Here is a 24,912-nt window from a genome sequence, read left to right on the forward strand (position 1 = left end):
CTTCTCTGGGAATCACTGGCAACCATTTTAGGTATGAACAACCGAGCAGAGATCGTACGTGTCATGTGGCAGGCCCACTGCTAGATAGATGTGATAAACATTGGCCAAAGTGAGAGAGAATTGTAAAAACTTAGGATTTGAGGGTCTTTTTCAGTGGCAGTTTTCTGTTAGGAAACTGGAGGGATGTTACATAACGTCCCTGAAAAACCAGTTTGCTGTCGAGACACTAATGCGTGCTTTCTGAGAGGTGGTCTTGCAAGCAGTTTAATTAGCACTTAGGGTGCCTATATCTGCAGGGATAGGTTGTTCTTGTTAAAACTTCAAAAAGAGACATCAAACAGAAGCTGTCCTGGCAGAGACCATGAAGCTGCCAGTGGCCCCGGCAGTACTGGCTTTGCTTACTGGTGCTGCCCATGTACCGCCTGCCCAGTGGGGACTGGGACGCAGTGGAAAGCAGTTTGCAGTGGGCCGGGATTACACCTGAGCTCTGCCTGAGGTTTAGATAGTCCTAGCAGCATTTGCCCTTGGGTGGTCATTGCCTTGTAGTAGATTCTGCTGCAAATGAGATGCTTGGGTTATTTAAAACATCAACGTGAATACGCTGGGGAAGCGACACCTACAACCACAGTTTCTGATGAATAAGCTTTCTTTTATCTGAAGTATATCCCATCAGGGATTTAAGGGATTCTTGTTAAACTCCACTGGGAATGCTGTAAATTATCTTGTTTGTTGGCAACATCGTTCCTGTGTTGGTGCTACGGGAGTTAGCAGCATTCAGTGGCACGTTTCCAACAGTAATTAGCATTAAGTGCTATTATCACTGAGATACGGCACTTTGTGTGACGGATTGTCTCCTAAGCACAAATGCTGGTGAGGGGCTGGAGCACAAGTGTGATGGAGCGGCTGAGGGACCTGGGGGGTTCAGCTGGAGAACAGGAGCTGAGGGGAGACCTTCTGATCTCTGAACTGCCTGAAAGGAGCTTGGAGCCAGGGGGGGTCGGGCTCTGCTCCCCAGGAACAAGCGCCAGGAGCAGAGGAAACGGCCTCAAGTTGCGCCAGGGGAGGTTGAGGTTGGATCTGGGAACAATTTCTTCCCCAAAGGGCTGTGGGGCATTGGAACAGGCTGCCCAGGGCAGTGCTGGAGTCACCAGCCCTGGAGGGCTGGACAGACGGACATGAGGTTCTCAGGGACATGGGGCAGTGCCAGGGGTGGGGTAACAGTTGGACTCAATGATCTTGAGGGGCTTTTCCAACCAAAATGTTTCTGTGCTTCTAATACAACTGCCAAGTGACTGACACGTTGAAGTCCTGACACAAAAGGTTATTATGCTGGTTGCCAGTCATGGTCTTTACTAGTTTAATCCTTCACTAGATTGTTATTGATGCATGTGTCAGACTTGCAATATGAAAGCAGAACTTCCATGTCAAGTGCTAAAATAAGTTACCAAGGGATGAAATATTACACTTGTTCCCCAGGTCATCAGTGGAACATGAGTGTACTTCAAATGAAGTGATCATCTGAGGGAGCATTCTTGTCTCACACAGATTAGGCAGAACTTTGCTGAAAACTGAGGAGAATCCTCAATCATTCCCAAAGAAATGAGCTCCTCACAGTCCCCTGCGGCTCCCAGCACACTCCGTGTTCTGCAGACTATCCAATTCACCCATCTTTTGCCCAGCCCTTACTATTATCATTCCCAAGCAGGAGATTTACACCTGTTTTCTAAAGGACTGAGCTGCTGCACTGGCCACATATTTCTAGGATGTTATTATGTTAGCTTTTAGAAGTCTATGTTTAGATTTTTAATTGGGTAAGAAAATTATCACCAAAAATACCTCTTGGTATATAGGAAGGAGTTTTGTCCCTTTACTACTGACTCAGTGTCACTGTAGGATGCAGTTAAACAGAGGTCCTTTTCTAGAAGTAGAAATAATCTAGAATCTTTCTGATGGTTTTGGATTCCTTGTTTCCTCTAAAATTTTACGTAGAGGATAATCAGAACTTGGAGATCTAGGTCCAAGGAGATCTCTAGGCCCCTTTTAAAGAGTCAGCCATAGAGGTCTAAGAGTTTTCTGCAATCATCATGCGGTTCCCATGTTTCCTGGTTCAAAGGACTTTGCACTGAATAGAAGGTATGAAAATACTTTTTAGTGTGGAAGGGGCACTACAAAAACCAGGTTTAAGTCTTTGGACTGCTTTCTTGCCATACCAAGTCTCGGAGTTGTTGAAGAAGCTGCAAAACATCCATGAGCTTCTCCTCCACCAGTGACAGCCTGACCCTCTCAGTCTCCAGCATCTGCAGCTCCATCTTCAGCAGGTCGGTCTCCTCCAGCTTTTGCTGCAGCTCACCTGGCAACAGGCCTTTCATCTGGACAACAACACAGGGAATCAAAAGCACTGGAGCTTTGCGCGCTCTTGCCGAATGATTGCAAAGCTAATTTACCCCCCTTATCTGGTAAACGTCAGTTCACTCCACAAGTCTATTTTGAAAGGAAGTACATTTCTTGAACGTAGTACATGACGTGAAGAAACAATAGTTGCTAGGAAATGCATTTTCTGCTCTTGCGTGTAATGGCAGTTCATTCAACACGGGATGCAAGCAGATCACTCAGAAATTGTAAGTACTAGCATTTCTATTTCAGTTTTCTAATCTTTTGCATTCCCATCATCCTCCATAAAGCACAAGTGATTCCTGTGCCCTCATGAACGAGGTCATATTTTTGTCTTGCAACTCCTACAGAGAAATAATCTGTACATTCCGTAAAACAAGAAGGTAATGAGCTAATTTCTTACAGGTTGTGGTGGTTTGGGTTTTTGTTTGTTGTTTGTGTGAGTGTGTGTGCTGTTTATATATATTTTGTTTGTTTATCTGGTTGTTTTTGGTTTGGGTTTGTTGTTTGTTGTTTTTTTTTTTTTTTAAGTGTCTTAAGGGAAAAAGATCAAGGTTCTGGTTCTGCAAAGCACAGTCATGTTTGCTTGGTGAAGCGCTGCTTTGCAGCTAAGCACAAAAATGTCCAGATTTAGCAGGACTTTTGAACACTAGAGAAATGCTGGGCAGGAGAGGTCTCCTCAGAGCTGGACCTTCCAACACGGAGCTGACCCGTCAGTTGTCTCAGGTCCCCCTGTGAAAAAATATTTAGGATTTGAAACGTTGCTTTTGTTTCGATGCAGAATGTGACGTATTTTGAAGTACAAAGCTGCCGCACCATTTGCAAAAGAAAAGATCTTTGCTTGTCACAGCCCCAGGCCCATTGCAGATACACGACCAAGTTGCTAATAAGAGCCTGAAAAGCATCTCCTGCAAAATGCGCCACTTACACATCAGAGAGCACTGATGGATTTCAGGTTTATTAATAAAACTAAACTGATTTCTCAATGATTACCGTGTCCAGCATTCTGAAATTTGCAACTTCTAACAGGAATTTGCAACAGCAAACATCATCTAAATACATTTATTAATATTACACTGTGAAACAAAATCATGTGAGGTAAATGACAAGCTTGCTGGCTCTGTTAGTCCCTTTTTGTTGTCATCTTTTACCTTTATTGCCGTTTTAGAAATAACTAAGGAGTTGAACTAGAAAAGCGGAAGGCCTTAATATGCACACTATTTAATAGATTTTTTTTTTGTGGAGATTTGTATCCTAATGAGGTTGAATAGATGGGAAGGAACTTAAGTTCCCAAAACACAAGCGTCGTCAGAGTGAACAAAGAAAGCAATCCCTGACTCACACTGAACCTTCCAGAACATCATCTTAGGTTCTGACAGGCTGCAGTCCAAGTGTGTGTGAGCTGGAAATGGGCCTGTGCCTCTCGCTCCCCGTGAGCTCTGCCCCGCGCGGGGCTCCAGCTCCCCCGAGCTGTTCAACAGCTACACAAGTCAGGGTCGATTCATCTGCTCCATCTGCCAAACGACAGTTTCAGCATCCCTGTCTGAACAGCCTTTCAGATGAAGATACCAGCATTTCCCTGTATGAAGAGCCAACTGCGTTCCCAACCAAGACGTAACAAATACTTGAGAGGCTGTGGGACCTTAACAGTCACTTGACCATGTAGCAGGATGCTAGTTTCCCAATACTTTTGTTTCACTTACACGTAAGGGTACTCAGGTTTTCTGTTTAACTGCGCTTGAAGACAGTGGCTCAGCCCTGCTGAGGCCTCATCTGGAGTTGTGTCCAGATCTGGGCTCCCCAGTTTGAGAAGGACAAGGAATTACTGGAGAGAGTCCAGTGGAGGGACACAAAGATGATTTGGGATCTGGAGCATGTTATGAGGAGAGACTGAGAGAGCTGGGGCTGTTGAGCTGGAGAAGCTGAGAGGGATCTGATCAATGGGATCAATAGCTCAGGGTGAGTGTCAGAGGATGGACCAGAGTCTGTTCAGTGGTGCCCAACGCCAGGGTGAGGGGCAACGGGCACAGACTGAAACACAGGAGGGTCCATGTGAACACGAGGAGAAACTTGTTTGCTGGGAGGTGCCAGAGCCTGGCCCAGGCTGCCCAGAGCGGGTGTGGAGTCTCCTTCTCTGAGACATTCAAACCCCCTGGACCCACCTGTGTGATCTGCTCGGTGACCCTGCGTGAGCAGGGGCTGGACTGGGGATCTGCAGAGCTCCTGCAACCCAAACAGCCTGGGATTCTGTGTATCATTAAAACATTCTCCCAGATTGTTTTCTTGAGCTTGGGTACATCTCGCTTCTGTTCTTACCTTAACATTTGCAGTAAGATAATGACTCTAGTTAATCATAACCCATTTTTAAAACTTAGATGCTGAAGAGGGATGGTCAGTACTTAAGTCACAGGGCTCAGAGGAGTGGGGTTTGTTTTTAGCTCTGCCAAAGTCCCTCAGCAGAGCCTGATTTTGGCTCTGTGCCTTGTTTGAGAAACGGAAATACTACCTTGCCAAATACCAGGTTTGAGAAGAAGTCAGATACTGATATCCAACCCTCTTATAAAAGGGGGTGAGTGTCAAGGGGAATATCTGAGCTCTGGTGTAGTGTGTACAAATACATCTAGGACAAGGAATAATTAATATGCAAAAATCTCTTAAAGAATGTATGAGAAAATCATTCTATTGCATTTTCTACAAAAGTTAAGGAGGCTCTCATATCAGAGCCATTTTTACAAGCAATGAACCAGAGAAACAATTTTCAAAACAGGGAGAAAACAGAACAGCAGAATGAAGTGCTGAACAGTGCTGTGCAATTCATCTTTTAAATCGTTTCAACCTCAAAGGACTGGAAGGTGGCAAATGTAGCACCAGTTTTCAGGAGAGGCTGCAGAGGTGATCTGAGGAACAGCAAATCACCTCAAGTATACGGTAATTCTGTCAGGCAAATTGATAGGAACTGTAATGGAGAAGGGGCTTGGTGAACACATAGATACACACAGCAAAGAATCTATTAGATTTCTTTGAAAAGTTCTATGAATATATATGAATAATGCTGATAGATTGAGAGATTGCAGTTGATAGAGTGTATTTTCAATCTGCAAAAAGCTTTTGATAAGATTCAACACCAAAGGCTCAAAACCAAGTAACTGCTGCAGGGGAGCAGCGCTGATCCTGCCATGGGTTGAAAGATGGGGTAGAGCACAGTGACGGACCAGGACGGGAGGTCTCACAACAGAGAGAATCCTGAGGGTCTCACAAGTTGCTGCGTGAAGACCTGAGCTGTTCAGCGTATTTATAAATGATTTTTAAAGCAGGTGAATGTCAAAGTGTTTAAGTTTGCTCTCAGCACAACTTATTGCGGGAAATCAAGACGAAAGCTGCCTGGGAAGAATTACAGCAGGATTTCATGATGCTGAAGAACTGGGTAATGAAGGATGAGATGAAATTCAGTGTCAGTACTGCCCGTTAAGGCGTGTGGGACAGGTACACAATGTCACACGTGTGCAGGGAGGGGACGGCCGCTCGAGAAGGAGATCTGGAGGAGCTGGGATGTCCTGAGCAGACACCCCAAGGACACAGGCCAGGGACTGTTCGGAAAGGAACCAGGAACAAACCAGAAGCCATGGTTATGGCATGAAGGGCGTGCATTTGAATACTAAGCACATTTTCAGTTCTTCTCATTCAAAAAGAGCTTGAAAAGTACATGGAAGAATAAAATAGCATAAAAAGTAATGGTTTCTATACCAAGAGGGCTCGGGCACACTAGGAATGGTGATAACTGAGATGGTATTTCTGGTGGTAAAAGTCTGTAAAATTATGAGGGGAAGTTCATTTGCTGTTTCCCAAGCACAAGAATGAGGTGACGGTGGATGATCACACAGTAGATTTAAAGCAAACCAACCCAAACCCTCAAACCTTTTTCCTTTCTAACTAACATGTGGGAGTCCTTGTTCTGAGATAGCAAAAGCATCGCTAGCTTTAAAGAAAGGTAAATTCAGGGTAAATAGCTCCAATAGTGGCTATTAAGCATGATACTTTCTGCGACGTCCAGTTCCAGGTGTGTCCGTCCCGGTGTGCTGGGCCCCAGGTGAGTCCTGCCAAGGGAAAAATCCTCTGTACTCTGTGTCCTTGCTTATCCGTGAGCAAATGCTGCTCACCAGCACGTGTGGGATGGTAGGATGAGCTATTCATGTGACCCTGTGTGGCAGGTGATCAACTAATTGTCTTTTTAATCAAGCTGACAGATTTCATGTGAGCTTTTATAGAAAATCCTTGGCATCTCTTTGCAACGCTGGGCAGCGTGTCACTTTATTTTTAGAATTCACTCGTGCTTTCTCCACCTATTTTCTGCAGGTCCCGACACCATCATCACTCTGTCTGCAGCAGAAACTATTTTTAAATGTTGGGTTGTTGGAAAGCAGAACTTTCTAGACATGACAAATTTCAGAACTGTTTCATCCCCTGGCTTTACAATCTTAGACTGTAGATTATTAATGGCTGGTTTAGAGTGTTGCTCTTCCTTTGCCTGCTGAGTTAGCTTGTTAGCTTTGTTGTTATTTGTCTAATTTTCAGCATTGAGCAGGTCCAAATAGACGTATATAGAGCAATGTGTAAGGTTGTTTTGCCAGGTTTTCAGAGAAAGTGTTCTTGGTGGTTTATTTAGTAAGCCAATATATTCATTTACAAGTTCATTGAGACAGAACATTTCACAGTCTTCCAATTTGGTTTGTGTTGTACAGGAACAGTCACCTTACTTATTACTTGCATGTCTGTATTGTAGCATCAAAAAAACCAATCCTATAACTGCACACAAGATACAAATACTGGCTAAATAAAAGTAAGAGGGTTTAAAAGTAAATTTCTAACAGGCTCCAAATGATTAATCCTACCGATTTTAAATTCAATTTGCAGTGAATTGGTGCTATGTCTTATTCACCTTCCTGCTTGTTTTTAAATCGAGAGCAGCAGATTCCCTTTTTGTCCTGGAATTTTGTATTAATCTATCAATAACGGTACTTTTCTGAACAAAACGCACAGAGCTAATATCCAGCAGCAGAGATTAAAAAGAAGGCAATCTGATAGTGCAGAAGAACATGAGTACATCTGAATGGGAAAAAAGAAGACAAGTGGCACTACCTGCGGGAAGGTGCTTCCTTCCCGTAGTTAAAAGAAAAAATCTACATTTAATGTGGGCTGATGTTAAGCAGTATAGAAGGAAGCTTTGTGTTGCTCTAAGGAGTATTATAGGAAGAAATTGTCCTTGAATACTGCAAATTGTTTAAGACACAAGTTTGATTTTATTCTGTTTTTAGATTCTTTTCCTCACAAGTAAACTCTTTCATTTAATTCAGTCAAGGGGGAAAATGATATGAAATACTGATAAAAACCAAAGGATGGCAACATGTAAAGAAGTTGGATGCTCTTACTTTAAATAAATGACTGATAAAAACAATCCTTCCAGAACTACTGAAATCTTTACTGTCCTTTTAAAGAAGGGATATAAAATACTGAACAAGCACTAACTGAACCTTAAAACAAAGCCACGCGTATGATGCACTAGTGTTGTTTCACGGTAAGATTGCTGGTATTTAAATTTATGCCCATCAATGGCTGAAGTTTGCAGTATTTAAATAGTAAGATCACATGGCTCTACCAGGGTACTGCACCGGGGCTTTCCAGTGCTGGGTTTTAACCTCTGCTCAGGGGAAGCTGAACATGCTGCTAAGCTTGAGAACGGAGGGTTTTGGGGTTTTTTTTAGAAATATATTTGTCTAAGCCCCAGAAACAGCCAGAGTAAACTGGAGTATTTTCTCGGAAGGATTCCGGACTGGTGGGCCCCTGCATCTCGGTCAGCTGGAGGGATTTCTTGCACTCCCAGAGGAGCTGGATGTCCCAGGAGATGTGGAGTGTTTCATCCACACCGGCGGAACCACCGAAAGCTGCCAATAGGAACCCTGTGGTTAATGTGCGGCTCTTTGGTGTGCAGTGGTATCAGTCCCATCAGAGAACATCTCAAACTGTTTGAGTAAAGGAGAGGGCTTGAAGAGCTCATGTACATCTCATCCTCCAAATAAACGGAGGTTCCAGTAGGAACCAGACCTGAAGTGCAGGTGTCGCAGGAAAGCATGAGATGTCTGAGCTGACAACTGACAGCACAGTGAGAAACATCAGCAGCAGAGAGCGGAATGCCCAGAACAACATATAAATGCATATGCATATAAATGCAGCTACTTAAGGACATACAACTAACTCTTTCATGCTGTGCTTGGCACCTGTTACCTCTTCCATATTTGCTTCCAGTTTCTTCCGTTCATGCCCTTTAAGCTCCAGCTGTTCGGTGAGCTGTGTGACCTCCTCTGTGAGCTCTGCAGGGGCTGTGGTGTGGCCATTGGGGTTGGTGGGCTCCAAGTAAGACATTAGCTTTCTCCACATTTTTTCATCATATCTACATACACATTAAAAAAAAAAGATAATTAGTGAAACCTCGCAATGAAGGTCCATGTTTCTAAAAGCCATTTTTCCTGAAAAACTCTTGGCAGCACAGATCACAAATGAGTGTCATAGAACAGAATTGTGGAATAGTTTGAGTTGAAGGGACCTTCCCAGCTCCCCAGTGCCCCCCTGCCATGAGCAGGGACATCTTCACCAGCTCAGGTTGCTCAGAGCCCCGTCCAGCCTGGCCTGGGATGTCTCCAGGGATGGTTCAGCCACCACCTCTCTGGCCAACCTGGGCCAGGCTCTCACCACCCTCAGGGACAACAATTTCCTCTTCATATCCAGCCTGAATCTCCCTCCCTTAGTTTAAAATCATCACCCCTTGTCCTGTCACAACAGGCCTGGCTCAAAAGTCTGTCCCCATCTTTCTTAACAGCTCCTTTTAATTCCGGAAAGGCCGCTCTAAGGTCTCCCCAGAGCTTCTCTTCTCCAGCTGAACCCCCCAGCTCTCTCAGCCTGTCCCCCAGCAGAGCTGTTCCAGCCTCAGGTCATTCCTGTGGCTCCTCTGGCCCCTCTCCAGCAGGTCCACGTGTGTCCTGTGCCAAGGACCACAGAGCACTGATTAGGTGGGAATATCCAACATGTTGTTCTGCAAGAGCTGTAAAGGATGGACAAAGGGACCTGCTGATCTTGCTCTAGAGTGTTACAGTTTCTTATGGAACCCATGGTGCCATCATACCATGAAACAATCTTTGCAAAGGCCTCAAACTGCATTAATCTCAGAAACCTACCCGCTGCCACAGCAAGGGAGCTCGGCTGCTGTCTTCTTCATTGGGTCCACCTGGGCTGGCTGGTCTGCTGCCCACTTCTCCTCCTCCTCATCAGAGGCTGCCTGGCCCTCCACGGAGCGGAACAGCTGATCCTCTGCTGAGAAACCAACACAATCACCACCCTGATGGGCTGCAGCTGCGGCCCCTGGAGCTCCCGAGGCTGGGACAGCGAGACGGGAGGTTTTAAAAACCCCAGGGAAGCACATCACAGGCTCCTTCAGTGGCCATGGAAAGGGGAGCTTCTGCAAAGATCCTTATTTTAAGAGGCTTAAATACTTCAGCAGGTAACTTGTAGCTATTTCACTTTGTTTTCTTTCCTCTAAGGAGCTATAACGTAAGGATAAGTCTGGAGGATCAGTGTGTTCTTGGTGGGGGGGCAATGCTGTTCATGTACACAAGTGAATATACACTTTTCAAGAGAAATGAGGAATCATTGTACTGCGTAAGGTTTTTTTGCATAGTTGTTGCACCAGTTGAATACATTCAGAGTCCAGGAGTTGGATGTAAATGTTCTCTCATTCATTCCCTTACTGTGTTTTGTAGGGACAGTGATTTTAATATACAAATGTGCTACTGGACCCGTGGCTATCTAATGTTTAATTATGCCTTTTGTACCTAAACCTAATATCTCCTCATGTGCCAAATAAATCATAAATGTACTATTTAAAATACATGTACATATTCATGTACTATTACAGTAATACTTCAATACTTTTTAAGCTGTGTCTTGTAAAAACTATTACATTTAACTGCTTTTTATCACAAGAAAATATTTATTGGGACTTAGAGGATTGTCATGCCTGTATAATAACTTACAGAGAGGCTTTTGAAACAGTTAATACAGGAAAAGCACTGGTTACATCTTTATTTTGAGTATTTATTTTGAGGTGACATCAGGTTAAGCTAATATCAACAAGATTTTGAATGTTATGTTTATTTACCTTAATTGCTGTCAGTTAATTACACAGGTTTAACGAATTCTAACAGAGTGATCAAGTCAAACACTGTTATTTCTTGAAATCCCGAACCACATTTGCTGTCAGGTAGCATTACAAGTTCTTGTGTGTTTAGTTTGTTCAGCACAGGAAAGGGGACTCAAGGGGACTGGTCACCCAGCAGAGGTTGCCTGCTCAGTGATATTCTCTCTCATTTCAAGGCCAGGGGCAGTTCAAGCTAAAATGCCACCTTGGTTGTCACCCTGAGGAGGGTTTGTGTGTTCGCTTGGTCTTTTTCTTTCGGTTGATGCTCAACACGTGTTTGTTAATGCAATTTTATTCCAGTAGCATTCCATGTGCCCAATTTATAGTTACCATGTTCAATAATAAATTGCCTAAGCAGGAACAAAGCTTAGTTGCATGCAGTGTTGCTCTTTAATTACAGTGAACATCTGCATTTTTATGGCCATCCTTATGCTGTACAAACTAATTTATTAGCAGTGCTTGCTTTCTGTGAGCCTGTGGGCTGCCAAAACAAAGAAAAGAGCCTTTCTGTTTTCAATCTGTGATACATTAGGAGTGAACTTTTCCTGTCTTCATTTCTTTCCTTGCCACAGGAGTTCAAAGGGGTAACGATCAGGCTTTACAACTGCTGCGGCAGCCGTGAGAACTGGAGTCACCCAAACCATGGATTCCTCGAAGAGCTTCAAACTGGTATGTTTAATGCAGTAAATTGTTGCTGCATCTGGTGTCTTAGCTTAGGTTTTTACAAATGAAGGACAAGGCATGTGAACCTCAGGCTGTATTCATGCTAAGATATCTAAGACACCTGTAATCTGCTTTTTTAACCCCTACACACACGGGAATGTTCTCTGCTCTGACTGAATGCGTGTGCCAAATAGATTATCTTTACATCCCCCTTGTAGGTTATGATTAGTAGTGCTGGAAACCAGAGAGGACAAGCAAAACTTCTTATGTATCTCTCTTAACATAAAGCAAATATTATATTAAAATTCTTCTGCTAAGCTAATATTAAAAAAAAAATCCGTCAGTAGAATCATAGAGCACTTTTTATTGTGATATTTAGATATTTGTGGCCTACCTAATGCAGAATAACTTGCCTAATTCCTTTGATGTGAGTGCTCTTCTCATCTAAGAAATTATATTTATTAAGTTATATCTAAACAAATTATCCGTAAATCTGTTTCTATACTTATCTAGTATATCTAGGTTTATCCCACATGTTCACATAATTTATTTGTTTGACTCTCTGACTTATTATTATTTTCTGCCTGAATAATCCTTTTTATTGATGGAAACGTTTTTCACCTTTGCATTTCCTATTATTTGGCATGTAAACCACTAGGGAGAGGGGAGAAAAAAGAGTTTGGCTTCCAAGCTGACTATCAGAAATGCTTCATCACTGCAGCAGCTCAGTGACACCCTCAGCTGCTGTCTTTTTAAAGTCAGTTTTAAATCATAACTCTATGTGACATGTGTGGGGAGTGGGAAGCAGAAAGGTGAGACATTGTCTCTTATTTACACCTAAGGTTTCAAGACTCATTAGGATTTCTTTGTGGCTTTGGTGGTTTAATATCAATATTAGTTTTTCTCTCGAGGATCTTGCAAATCAGTGAGGAAATAAAGTAGTTGGGTACAGGGTTCGATACCGTTCTCGGCAATGCCGGCTCCGCCGGTGGGAGAGCGTCGGTGCGGCTGCACCGCGGCTGCGCCATGTCCCGCGCCTGGCGAGGCTGCTCCCTCCTGTGCCGGTTCAGACCTGCAAAGGAAGGGGGACTTGTAGGAAATTTGGAAAGCCAAGATGAATGTGCACAGCATAGCACATGGATGACTTTGAATGAAGTTGTTCACACTTGCTATAGAAGAACAAGTGCCAAATGATAGGGTGAGGGGCAACAGGCACAGGCTGAAGCACAGGAGGGTCCATGTGAACATGAGGAGAAACTTGTTTGCTGGGAGGTGGCAGAGCCTGGCCCAGGCTGCCCAGAGCGGGTGTGGAGTCTCCTTCTCTGAGACATTCAAACCCCCTGGGCCCACCTGTGTGATCTGCTCGGTGACCCTGCGCGAGCAGGGCTGGGCTGGGGATACACAGAGGTCCTGCAACCCAGCCAGCCTGGGAGTCGGTTTCTACCTTCAGCACCTGTAAAATTGAACCCCCAAGGGCTGCATTCAGTTCCTTCACCAAGAATCAAAGGAAGGTAGATGTCAGCTGGTCTTTAGGTATTAAGAACTAAACGTTACTTATAGCTTTTAGTTCAGGTCAAAGACATCTAGAATCTGCATATGGAATCAGTCTGCTCTGACCATAAACTCCCTCTTCTCCAGTGACAGGGCAGCACATGCATTGTTTTACCCTGTCACCATCGCTGGGTGCAAAGTCGAGCATCTGGTGCTCGGACTTAGAAACGTCAGGCAGTTTGATCTAAGTCTGCCGAGTACTGGAGATGAAGCAGCGTCAGGCTGGAGAGTCAGAATGACGCATCTGAACAGCAGCAAGTTGTGGGTCAGAAGTGTCTCAGCAGCGGGCTTCTGAATTGCTGACAGTCTCATTTGAGATTATGTATTTTTCTGAGTGGAATGTAGAGGATACTACATCCATGTGAAGTTTCCAAGGGATGGTACACAGACCAAATACTGTATCTCAGTGTCCTTACACTTGCCAAAGTGAATATGTTTTGAAAAAAGTAATTCAGTGAAGGATGATTGTGCAGGTTGAGGAGCTTATAGTTGGTTAAATGAACAGCTTTGAGGCAGTACCTTCAAGGAGATTCAGGGTAGCACCTGTATAAGGAAAAATCTGGAATATATTTACATGTCTTTGAGTTGAAAGTGTTCTAACGCCAACAGGAAGAGGCACAGGCACATAAGACAATAGATGTCATTCTTTATAGCAAAAATGAAAACTTCCTGTATATAACCCAAAATCTAACGAATCTAATAACATATTTATTTTCTAGTAATCTAATATTACATTTTGGGAAGAATGGGAAATGACAGTCATGATGAGTCCATTGGAGCTACTACTTTTTTTTGTTGTAATGCATTTGGGTTTGTTGGCTTTGGCCTCCTGCGGTTTCGGAGGGATGTACTGAAAGATGGCATTGCTGGTTTAGAGGAGATACACTGGAAGTGTGCAATACAGTTGAAAAGAGAATCAGTTCAGACACTCCTATTTACATGCAAATTGTTAAACAGTGTCCATGAAATTGAAAGGCAACACATAATACCAAATTTATTTTAGGAGTCTTGTTTTTTTCACACAATATACATAATATGTAACTTAATTCCACAAAATGTTGCTGAAATCAGAGCTATGAAGAATTTAAGAAACAAGTCTCAGAATGTAGTAAGAAACTCATAGTTATATTGGATAAATAGAGATTTGGCATATCAGTCCACACAGGTAAGGTTTACATAGCTGTTCTCCAATGTAGGAACAAGGTGCCTCTCAGGTATGGAGCTAAAGCAACACCAAGTGCAGTCCATTATAAGCTTGCGTATGGTATGTCATATAATATTATAAATTTCCATTGCTTCCTTTTTTTACTATTTAGAAAACAGTTTACTTTTAATAGTAACATCAGGATATTTTCCTGTTTAGGCCATATAATAATGTGGTTATACTTTTCCCAGTATGAGCTGTCATGTAGTTCACAAAGAATCTACATGCCAAAGAAAGCAAACCAAATTCAGGAGTTCTATAGTAAATTAAGTTCCCTCCAAATTCTTCCTAAGATGAGTTTTGGTCTGGTGAGTTCTGAATATTCCTTGCACTTAAAACATTAAATATCCATCAAGAAAAGTGAGAGCTGGAACACTTGGTCCTACTGAAACCAGTTGTATGACTCAGTCTTTTTGTATCAATCTCCTAAATATTCCTGCCTGTAAATTCAACTACTGCTAGAAAGCGGAATTTAGATGTAGTAATCGAGATGCTGATGCCAAGTTAGAGATAAGTATTGCAGAGAGCTTTTGTTAATCTAACACAGCTGTGTGGGTTCCTGAAGAACCACACCAATGGTAGTTCCATGAATAAGGTTCTGAATTTAACAACAACAGTCAATATTTCAAATGATCTGTAGGGACGGAAGCTGAGGTGAACCATGCTTAGGAACCAGCAATTCTTTTTACCCCCTTGAGTGCATAAAAACTAATGGACGGATTTTGTTTACAGTTTCTGGTATTATTTTGCTTAGCAACAATTGGATTTCCTGTAAAGCCGAGGGAAATAGCAGTCTCCAGAATGGAGCCTGGCCAGTCATTTAGCTTCATTAATTCTGGACGAAATAACGATGTGGTAGCGCACAAATAGCAAGTACTATTGGACCTGGGCATTTAAAATGGGGGCTCCTGGGAGCATCACAGAGCTTCAGGGTTCTGGACATTTGTTGTGGAATATAGTAGTATTTCCATTCACAAGGTTGTTGCCTTTTTTTCTGAAATGTGCTAATTTCCTTCATTTGAAGACAAATATATTTGGGGTCTGGTCCTCATAAAAGAATACTTAACAATCTCTTGAGGGCTGTAGCTGGTGTTGTGGAGACTGTTGCAGTATAATTTAGATCTGTTTGCATTTCAGAGACATAATACAGAGATGTTGACATTTCAGTGAACACTCATTGTCTCAAAGTTGGTTAAGATTTGAACCCATAAAATATTGAGAATATTCAAGTATCATGAAAATATTTTCTGGCAGAAGTGGGTAAATGCTGTGATGTTTAATGGGAGATCTGCTGGTGGCATGAACTTCTTATAATACATCTGGCAGCCTATTTTCAATTTAACTTGCAGTCCAAGGAACATTAAGAAGTTTGGTGCAGAAAAAGAAACAATCCTTCCCATAAAATTCAGGATTTAGAGTAGCAGACTCCCTTTATAATAGCTTTCACTTCTCTCTAGTTCTTGTAAAGAAACTTGTAATTAGTTGATGAAATACAAAGCATAAATTGATTATTCTGCAGCAATTTTCTTGAGAGGACTTCGTCAGCTCTCTCTAAATGTGGAGAAATTCAGGAAGCCATACAGACGGTATGTTTTATTAGGTCTTTCTGCCCAATATATCGATTAAAGACAGCCATGTCTGTCTCCTCTGGACATGTTCATCTGGGAAACTAGAAAGCAACGTAAGGTTTGAGCGAGGGTTTGCAGGCCCAGGTGCTCCAGAATTTCAGTCTTGGTTGCGGCGCAGGCTCTACCAGTTGCATCAAATCACATTGTGCCTTTGTTTCTCCAACAGAAGAAATATAGCACAGTTAGTGCACCTAAATAGAAAGGCAGCACAGATACAAGATACAACTTTGTTTTCTAGAACCATGCATGGAAATAATTTCAAGGCGTTTAGGAATGGAGCAGATTTTAAATGTTTGTGAAGGAACATGTGGCCAGACAAGCTGGGATTTCAGAGCTCATCTATACCAGATAAAGGTGATGAAAAAACCCAAGCAGCAGCATGAGTAGACACACAAGTCAAAAAAAAAATGTATTTGATTAGCTAATATATAAAGTCAAGGATCCATTGGCAATAACAGAACTGGCAATGAGTTGTTTTAGTACATCTGGCCAGGAGAGCAGTGCACTGGGGTGTCCACAGCAGCGAGCAGGGAAGGTGACAGGCAAGGACAGGACCAGCAGCCTGGTGACAAAGGGACAGGGAGGGGAACAGCCTGTGCAATACGGTTCCAGAGAAGAAATGTACACACACAGTTGGGTTTAATTCATATAATCCATAAACGATTTAAGGCAATAATTTGCTGAATTGGTGCCAAAGATCAGGAGGCAGACTGGGGAGGGGGGTTGGGGGCTGCTAAGATTGTTCATGTACCATTCCAAACATCCCATTCCCTTAAACTCTGACCAGAAACCCAACTTGAGATGGATTGAAAGAGGTTCTAATCAGAACTGTTGCATGGAAGGACAGCATTACGGGTACCAAGGGAGCTTTGCTGTCTACTGGAAGAAAGGGGCCGTTTCCTTCTGTTCATTTTGCTATCGATAAAGGATCCCACACTCACTTTGGAGGGTGTTTCAAATTTCTGACTGGATTTTCTGTTATTTGGCCTTTAAAGCAGATGCAACCAGAAGATTTAATTTCTTAGGGTTGCTTCATGCTCCTCAATTAGTTGTTGAAGTACGTGGTATTTCGTCATTGTTCTCAAGCGTGGTGACAGAGGCACAAATGCAGTCAAGGTGGCACTTCTTGGTAGGACAACAAGGGAGCTTCATGATCTCCTGATTTCTTCTCATGGGATTTAACCACTAGGTCATTTTTTGTCATCTGTGAGCTTTTTATTTTCTTTAATGCCAAATCTGGTCTCTGATTTTAATTTGGCAGAGGTTTCAGGATTTAAAGAAGAGCCTAACAAAAGAGGCCAAACAGCTTTTGCTGTCACGGTAAACGGTGAAAGGAGGAATCTTCACTCATTCTTAAACACCGGTTTAATTCTTTTCTCATTAGTATTCACACAGCATATAATGCGGCTTCATAAATGAGGAGTGAATCAACAGCACGTTTGTTTAGGGCGGGGATCAGAGGGGAAAGTGGTGCAGAAGGTGCCTGGGAAGCGTTTGTGGCCGGTTTTCCATGGAGACGGGCGGAGGGGCCGCGGCATCCCCGAGCCTTTGTCCTGAGCACAATGGGCAGCGCCGGAGCAGGAGAACCGCAGAGGGGAGACTTTGCAGAGTACGGGACCTTAAAGTAATGTCCATGACTAATTGGCTTTTAATTGGCTTTCCTGGGATTGTTATGGAGACTTCTAACTGCAGCAAAAACAACCTGCTTCTGGCACTAAACAAATCTTTAACTTAAATAATTCCTGATTAATCATGAAATAACTCTGAGGAATTATTTAGCTTCACATTCATAGACCTTTAACTTGTCTCTTTCGGAGACGTATTTGGAGCAGATCGACCAGCCGCATGAGTGTGTACATTGCTCTAAGTACAGCTATACAAACTAAGCTATCCTTTATTTTAAAAGTGTGTGACTTGTGTTTTTTAACTGATATGTGATTTTAATTTTTGTACTATTTTGCCCGAAGTGTCAGAATTCAGGGAGCTCAGAATGGTTTCAGTTTCAGCTTATCCCCTATGGGGAGCTACAGAGTTCAGAAGGTGTGCATGGTTTTGATTTATTTATGACTTTTCATTTAACATTCAGCTCAAACATGTTTTCACATTGGAGCTAAATGTCTGTGTAGGTTTTGTGGAAATACCTGTCTTCGGTTGGTGCTCTGAGATGTGAACCCATCTCAAACAGAAATCCTATTAATGAACTTTCTGTGATCAATTCAGATTTTAAATTGCTTAATCTCAGGTTTTAAATTGCTCGATATGTAAAGTATTAAATAGAATTTTTTCAATTATGAATTTTAGTGGCTATAATAAAGATGACTAAATATCCTGGATTTATACTGAAAGAAGGTGAAGCTTGTAGCTAAAGAGCCTCTATAATTCCAGTTATGGTTCTGGGAGTTTTTCTGTTCTTGGCTGATTATTTTTATTGTCTTGCCAAAATCACCATCCTCTGGAAAACCCTGCTGATGACAGTGTGGGGTTTTTGCAGAATCTCTCCATCTTTCTGCACCTTGTAGGTAACCAGTCCGATCTTGCACTGTCGCTATGTCGTATGATGATTTCAAGTGTTTTTAAGACGACACCAGCCTTTGCGCCCGCAGTGAAATTACAGAATAGAAACGTGCCCCTTATTGCCTGTATGTGCCATTCCAATGAGCAACTCCTGCAAGCTCAGGCTATTTGAGGGAAGTTGCTTCTCAGTAATTAGCTACTGCTAGGACAGGTCTTCGTTGTTCATCTGTGAACAACCTTCTTGTCACTACACTTCTTAGAATCTGAGATCAGGTTAGAAAAGCGTATTTCCTGGCTGGTACACTGGTGCTCCTGATGCTTCTGATGCTCAAAGATTTAGATGCAAAGATCTTTCATTGCAGGTTGCTTTCCCATGCCATTTGGGTCAAATTTGTTGCAATCCATATGTTTCCTGGGCTGATCTTTTAGGTTGCATGTAAGCAAGAACAACAGAAGTAAATGCATTTCTAAAAGGCCTTGGATGTCCTTTGTCTGGAGCACTGACTGTAGGGCTCTGAGGCACTAAACATGCTCTGGTCCATACAGGAAAGACCAGAGGAGCTTTTTAGGCCTGAAGGAGTGGTGCCAAATAAATCTGGAAGAAAAACTCCCTCTTTCTGATCATCTCTCTCCTTAAACACCTTGCTCCTGTCCTATATCTTCTTATAACTGATCTCACATGCTTTAAGTTGTGCAAGTGTTTGTGCTGCTATGAGCTGGATTTATGAAATTAGATGTCTTCAAAATATCTCATCCCTCTCTTATTTTTGGACAGAAGTTTAAAATTTGGATCGGTGCATAGCCCTAAGAGTTGCATCTTATGGGGGATGCAAGAGGAGGGAGCAGGTGGAGAGATCTTTCAGCTGGGCTTTACTGCTGATGGAAATGATTGAATTACAGCCTGGACAGGTACAGCGGTTAAAGCGAGAATGAGAATTACTGCAACAGCAGACTTGAACATAGGAAAAGGAGACAGGATGCAATGTGCCCTCTCTGTTAGCTCAGCTTACTTTGCATCTCTTTTCTCATCTTTGGTGTGTTTTCTGCCTTGTTATAATGGTAGTGCATAGGGTTGAACAAGAATGTAGACTCTGCACCTTCAGAAAGACTCTTCTCAGGTCTGTACATTCAAGAGACTTTAGAGAAGAGGCACCAGAAATAATTAAAGCTTTGTACATTGTGCCTGCTAGTGCAGAGGTTTGGGAGCTCAAACTGCTCAAGCTTATTTTTGGCTGAAGGTTAAAGTGAAAGAAGAGGTGACAGTGCAAAAGCAGACACAAACATAAGGGCAGAGGATGCGTTTTTAAAGTGTTACCATTTGTTTTGCTCCAGTTAATGCTGTTACAGTTCAGCCAAGCCAGAACCTGTAGGCTTGATGTCAGTGTTGCTGAGTAAGTACAGTCTTACAGGTCATGCTGAGGAGAATGGTGATCCCTAGTTTGGGCAATAGAGCATGTCAGTCCGCAAATGACAAGAGTTGGACTTGCTGATCCTTGTGGGCCCCTTCCAACTTGCAATATTCTATGACTGGGGTAAACTGCCAGATGATGAAATATGCAGAGAAATGCGCGTAAGGGCCAAACACTCTTCCTGATAAAATTTGGGAAGACCATCCACAAGTGAGTTTCTCCTCCTGCGGGTTACGTGGAGGATGATAACTGACTGCGCTGTCAGCGGCTCCGTGAACTCGGAGCAGAAACCTATGCAGGGAATGGAGAGAATCTGACCCTGCTGGTGGGAAACACAGGTGTCATGATGATGCTACCTGATACAAATTCTTGTGTGTTAAGCGTATTTGCTTTTAAGGTTCTCAACTGACAAGGTATCAGGAGGTTGTCTTAACTCCCAGAGCACATGCATTACCATGTAGTTATTATTTGTAAAATCACAGTCTGTTTTTCCTGTGTGACCTTTGCCTCATTTGAGGCGGGGGGTGAATGATTTCTGTGGATGAACAACAACTCGAGAGAGAAGGAAACTGCTGCCTGTTGTAAGTAGCAAGGCAGACGAGACCCAGGGATGGAACAGATAGTGTCCTTGTTAAAGCAACTAAATGCTCCTTTGAGGAGGTAGATTCTACTCCTCGCTGCCAGACCCCCCCCTGCATAATCCCAAGCAGATTACTTTAGGCTTTCTACACGTAATTCCCGTTTGTATATATATTTATAAAGCAAACTTTTTACCAATGCTTCTCAAAAAGAGGTACAAAAATACAGCATAAAAACACAGCCTCCAGTATAAGACTCACAGTTACAGCAGCAGGTTCTAGAACATAAAATCCAAGAGAAGCTGCTGTGTGAAGTGGTAAGAAAGTGAGGTAGCGTACACAAAATTACCACGTATTATGTGCACACATAAAGTGTACAGACAATGATCGAGTCCTGATTTATTTTTGCCATGGAATTTGAAACTGTGGGGTATGAGAAGTAACACTGAAGCACGGGATCATGAAGGTACTGTTTGTGTGGTTTGCTCTGAAACACTTGATACCATGAACACACAGATAAGTCAGTGGGCATCTAAAGTTAGCAGAAAATTTAATAGTAATCCTTCTAGGCTGGTGTATTATACTGTGGTGAAGAGCGTACTAAAAACATAGTAATTTATTTTCAATGTAATTGTTAGGGTCACACTTACAGTTAAAATAAAAATCGGTGCATTAAGCAAGGCCCACCTAAGTTCAAAAAAGGTGCTCTTATGCATGAATACGCACACTCGTACATAAATAAATCTACTACAAGTAAATGACGGAGGAGTGGAATTACCTGCGTGGGCAGGTTTCATTCCGTGACCTATGGAATATACTCCTTTTGCTCTGAAATGCAGCTCAAGATCTGAGTCTGTTTGCTGCTTTCCATCACCTCTTTTGGCCTTGAAACTTTAGTTTACTGTTATTAATGAACTACCAGTCACTTGGGCTGCTCCACAGAAGATAACATTTGATGATCAGGCTAAACAGATGAGGTAATTATCATGCTTTTAAAAATCCTGTACCTAGCAAATTATTATAGTGCATGGCAGTAGTTCTTGAGCATGTCCCTGATGAACTGGGCTGCTTTTTGCTTTGTATGGAGTATTTTATGGTTAATAGTCACTGCACTATCCAGGAGAAACACACATCACTTTGGCATTATGTCATTCAGATATTCCTGCCCCTTAATGACTTCTTTTGTGACAAAGTAAAGGAAATGATTTCCAGATGTTGTTCCCCTGCAATAAAGAACTCCATTGCCACACCCTGCTAGCTAAAATTCAGATATTGCACTGGAAGCCTGGAGTTTGGGTGCACACGGTGCAGACCTAAATGAAGCTAGAAAAGTTCAAGTATCCCTTGTTCCTGAGTGACCTATTGGTACAAAACCTCTCTGCCAAAGGTTTTCTTGAGTTAAAAACCTGGATTCAACTTTCCTCCCAGTCATGGAAATGGAAGTCAGAGATTCATTACCTCTTCTTGTCTGTTACACAGCTCTGCTCTTGACTTTCCCTTCCTTCCGTATTGGAACAACTCTTTTAATTTAGTATAACTGAAGTTTGTGTTAAACTGGTGACGTCAGGGTTATTCCACAAGCCCACAAGACTGAACACAGAGCGTTTGTGGGTTTGTTTCCTCCTCTCTGCTCTAGTCAGGCAGACAGAGGCAAAACCTCTCTAGATGTTTTTTGACATCTCCTTTTAGCCCAGCCCAAAAGGAACAGCACCAGGCGCAGGTAAGAACAAACATCCCACATAACTACCTATGTGTGAGTTGTGGGTGTGTATTTATCCATCCCGATCTCCAAACTTTTACTCTTGAAATTTTCTCTCTCCTGCTATGGTGACTTGTATTATATAGAAAGATGCTTCAAAGCCTGCAACCAAAAACTAGTAATAAACTAAATACCATGAAATTGTAAAACACTGATAGCTATAACCAAAATACTTTATAAAAGGCATATATGCCAGATGAAGAGCAGCAGAGCTGTGGTCCTGGAGATAATTCCGTTCTGCCGTTGCTCGTGTGACAGACAAAGCCCTCCCGTATTCTTTCACATAGATGTGTGCTCTTTAATCCCGGGAATGCTTCTGCTGGCTCCTGCGTGCTGGAGTGCGTGTCCGTAAAGATCAAATGTCCAGTGATCCTTTCACTGTCTCCTAGATAATGTGTTCTCCTAGATGGAGTCAGACCGGGCTTAGCAGCAGGGTGGAGATCTTACTGAATTCAACTCTCAGAGCTTAAAATGTCTCACAAACCATTGTCAGTTCTCCGTCTGATGTATGCAAAACTGCAGATATCACTGGATGTGCTACGAACACCAAAAGTACCTACTTACTGGCATGCAAATTCCTTCAGGGCTGATTTCAGAACATCATAGATTTAGCGCCTGGTGGATTTGGAAGAGTCTCACTTCACAGCAACATTGTGCCTTAAGCTGCCTGCAGGTTATTTCTGACCGGCTCTTGCTAAGTGTTTGGGAAAATGACATTCAAGTATGTTGACAAAAAGGGGCTGCAAGCATTGTTTTTCACATCTAGGTCAGGTATTGCTTAGTGTTTCGGTGGTGCCGTTGCATGAAAGCCCGTGTGGCGGTTTGGCCCCTGCGAGGCCCCGAGCGCTCGGTGCACAAGCGCTGTCCCGCGGTCACCACGGAGCCCGGGGGCTCGTGCAGGCGCCCGGGAGTCAGCGCCAGCAGCTCCTGCTGCGGACGGGGGGAAACTGCAGCCTCCGTGCTGCCCAGATCCTGCATCAGGAAACAAGAATAACAATGACCTCATACCGCTGTGTTTTCTGTTTCACTGGTGTTTATAAAAAACATCCTTAGATCTTCAGAGAGTGCTGCTTCTCACCTAGACACTGTATAATTCTGCAAGCTCCTTTATAGTCAAGCTTGTGCCTGCTATTCTGATGCATTTTGCAATAGTTTTAAATTTCCTGAAAGCAGCCTGTCCTTTGCTTTCTTGCAGCCTTTATTGTTCTGGTAGGTGACTTGCAAAAAATAGCGCTGCCTTTCCAGTCATCTCAAATTAATTACTTTCCTTCCCAAATGTTCAGAAGTTATTTGCCAGTTCATAGAGGTCGGAAAAGATTGCCAAGTATTCCTGCATTTATGAGGCTCTTAGGTATATTTTGACAACAAATATAGCAGCTTTTTTGTCTTTTATTGGTTATATGGTTGAATAAGAATAATTATTGGGAGACTGAAGAGCCAATGACAGATGTGGGAGCTGGTATCTGCCGTGGTCTGTTTGCACTCTGTCATTTCTCCATTCAGCGACCTCTGCTTGTTTCAGCGGTTTCTCCAATTTCTTGATCTGACAAGCCTCAGTCCAAGCAGGTTTGCATTGTATTTATCACCAAATTTACTTAAACCTTATCTTAGTTTAAACTTTATGTAATACCTTTCCTACTGCAGCAGGATACTTAAGCAGGTGGATAATTTTAACCAAATATGTAGTCTCATTGATATAAAACCAGTTTAATTTTATTGTAGTTTCATCATATCAGCTGCAATCTTTATATAAATAAAGTTACATACCTCCTTCAATGTTTTACTAAGTAAAGATTTCAGTGTCACCATTTTTGAATAACTGACTTCATCCAAGTTCAGGTTAAGATTTAGATAAGCACATTTAACAGCTCTCCTCAAGCTTTTGCTTTACAAGCCATTTTTCTGTTCTTGTGATATGATTACGCTGTGTTTATTTCCATGATGTTCAGCAGCATAAAATGGTGATTCCCATGGGGTGTGGGTGACCTTTAGCCCTCCTGGGAAGTGCTGCCCCTCTCTCCTCGCAGTTAAAATCACCTGGAATTTGCAGGGTGGCCATATGCAGCACCACTGAGCACTTGTAGAGTCAACATAAATGAATATAAATATTAAGTGGAGGAAAAAAAGGTCTGACTAACTTGTTTCTGTCTCCTTCTGAAAAACTAGATGCCATAAATGTAGGTTAATGTATGAATGTATATAAAAACTGCAGGTTTTACAGATGACTTCCAGTAGACCAAATATGGAATGTCAAGGTTCTGTAAGCTAAAATAGTTAATCCACTAGACTAAGGGAATAAGCACATGTTAAAAGACATTTAAGAAGTATAACCTGGGCACACAGCAGCCCAGCAAAGACAGACTGAAAATGTAGTCCCACTCACATCAGCATTCGCCGAGTCCCCGGCAGCAGAGCGTGCTGCTGGTTATTAATGGATTATTGGCCAGACCTTGATGGTTTTTCATATCTTGAGATGTTATTGAACTATTAAGGCCAGTTTTCTGATAACCCTCTTCATATGCCTGGGTTTTTTACATGTGGCTGTGTAAGAATGTAAAAGATGTAACTTTCCATAAGCGTCTGTTGTGTCAGCGTAAGGGTGTTGCTGGGATAAAACCAAGATCGATAATGGTCCCTAATAGGAAAACTAAAGCTGAGAGGTGTTGTAATTTATCCAGCACTGATATTGTACATCTGGGATAATGTTCTAGAATTGCACGTGCATAGACGCTCAGAGCCCCCGGGTGAGGTGTGTTCGCTATTCATTAGGACAATGGTACAATGGGAGCCTGACAGGAGCCCTTGGAAAGATCTGAAATGTGATGGATAGTAGGACTTATTTTTTCAGGACAAAGAGATGGGTAGATTTTATTTGTAACTAAAAATAACTCTCATTCCTCCTCCCACCCCACCCCACCATGATTTTTTCAACTACATTTGAACTGAACAAGCAGAAAACTTGGTTGAGCG

General features: G+C 42.6%; 1 protein-coding gene across 1 annotated transcript in view; it reads right to left on the reverse strand.

Moving 5' to 3' along the window:
* The window catches only part of EFCC1 (EF-hand and coiled-coil domain containing 1), a gene marked incomplete at its 5' end in the record, with an annotated part of 52,175 nt that overhangs the window by 2,618 nt on the left and 24,645 nt on the right, over positions 1–24,912 (reverse strand). Inside the window, 4 exon segments of the mRNA XM_082059895.1 lie at positions 2,211–2,369; positions 8,671–8,836; positions 9,618–9,750; positions 12,262–12,355. Coding sequence (XP_081916021.1) covers positions 2,211–2,369; positions 8,671–8,836; positions 9,618–9,750; positions 12,262–12,355 — 552 coding nt within the window.

This window comes from Streptopelia decaocto, assembly GCF_964273445.1.
Source record: "Streptopelia decaocto genome assembly, chromosome: 8".
Classification (NCBI taxonomy): Eukaryota; Metazoa; Chordata; class Aves; order Columbiformes; family Columbidae; genus Streptopelia; species Streptopelia decaocto.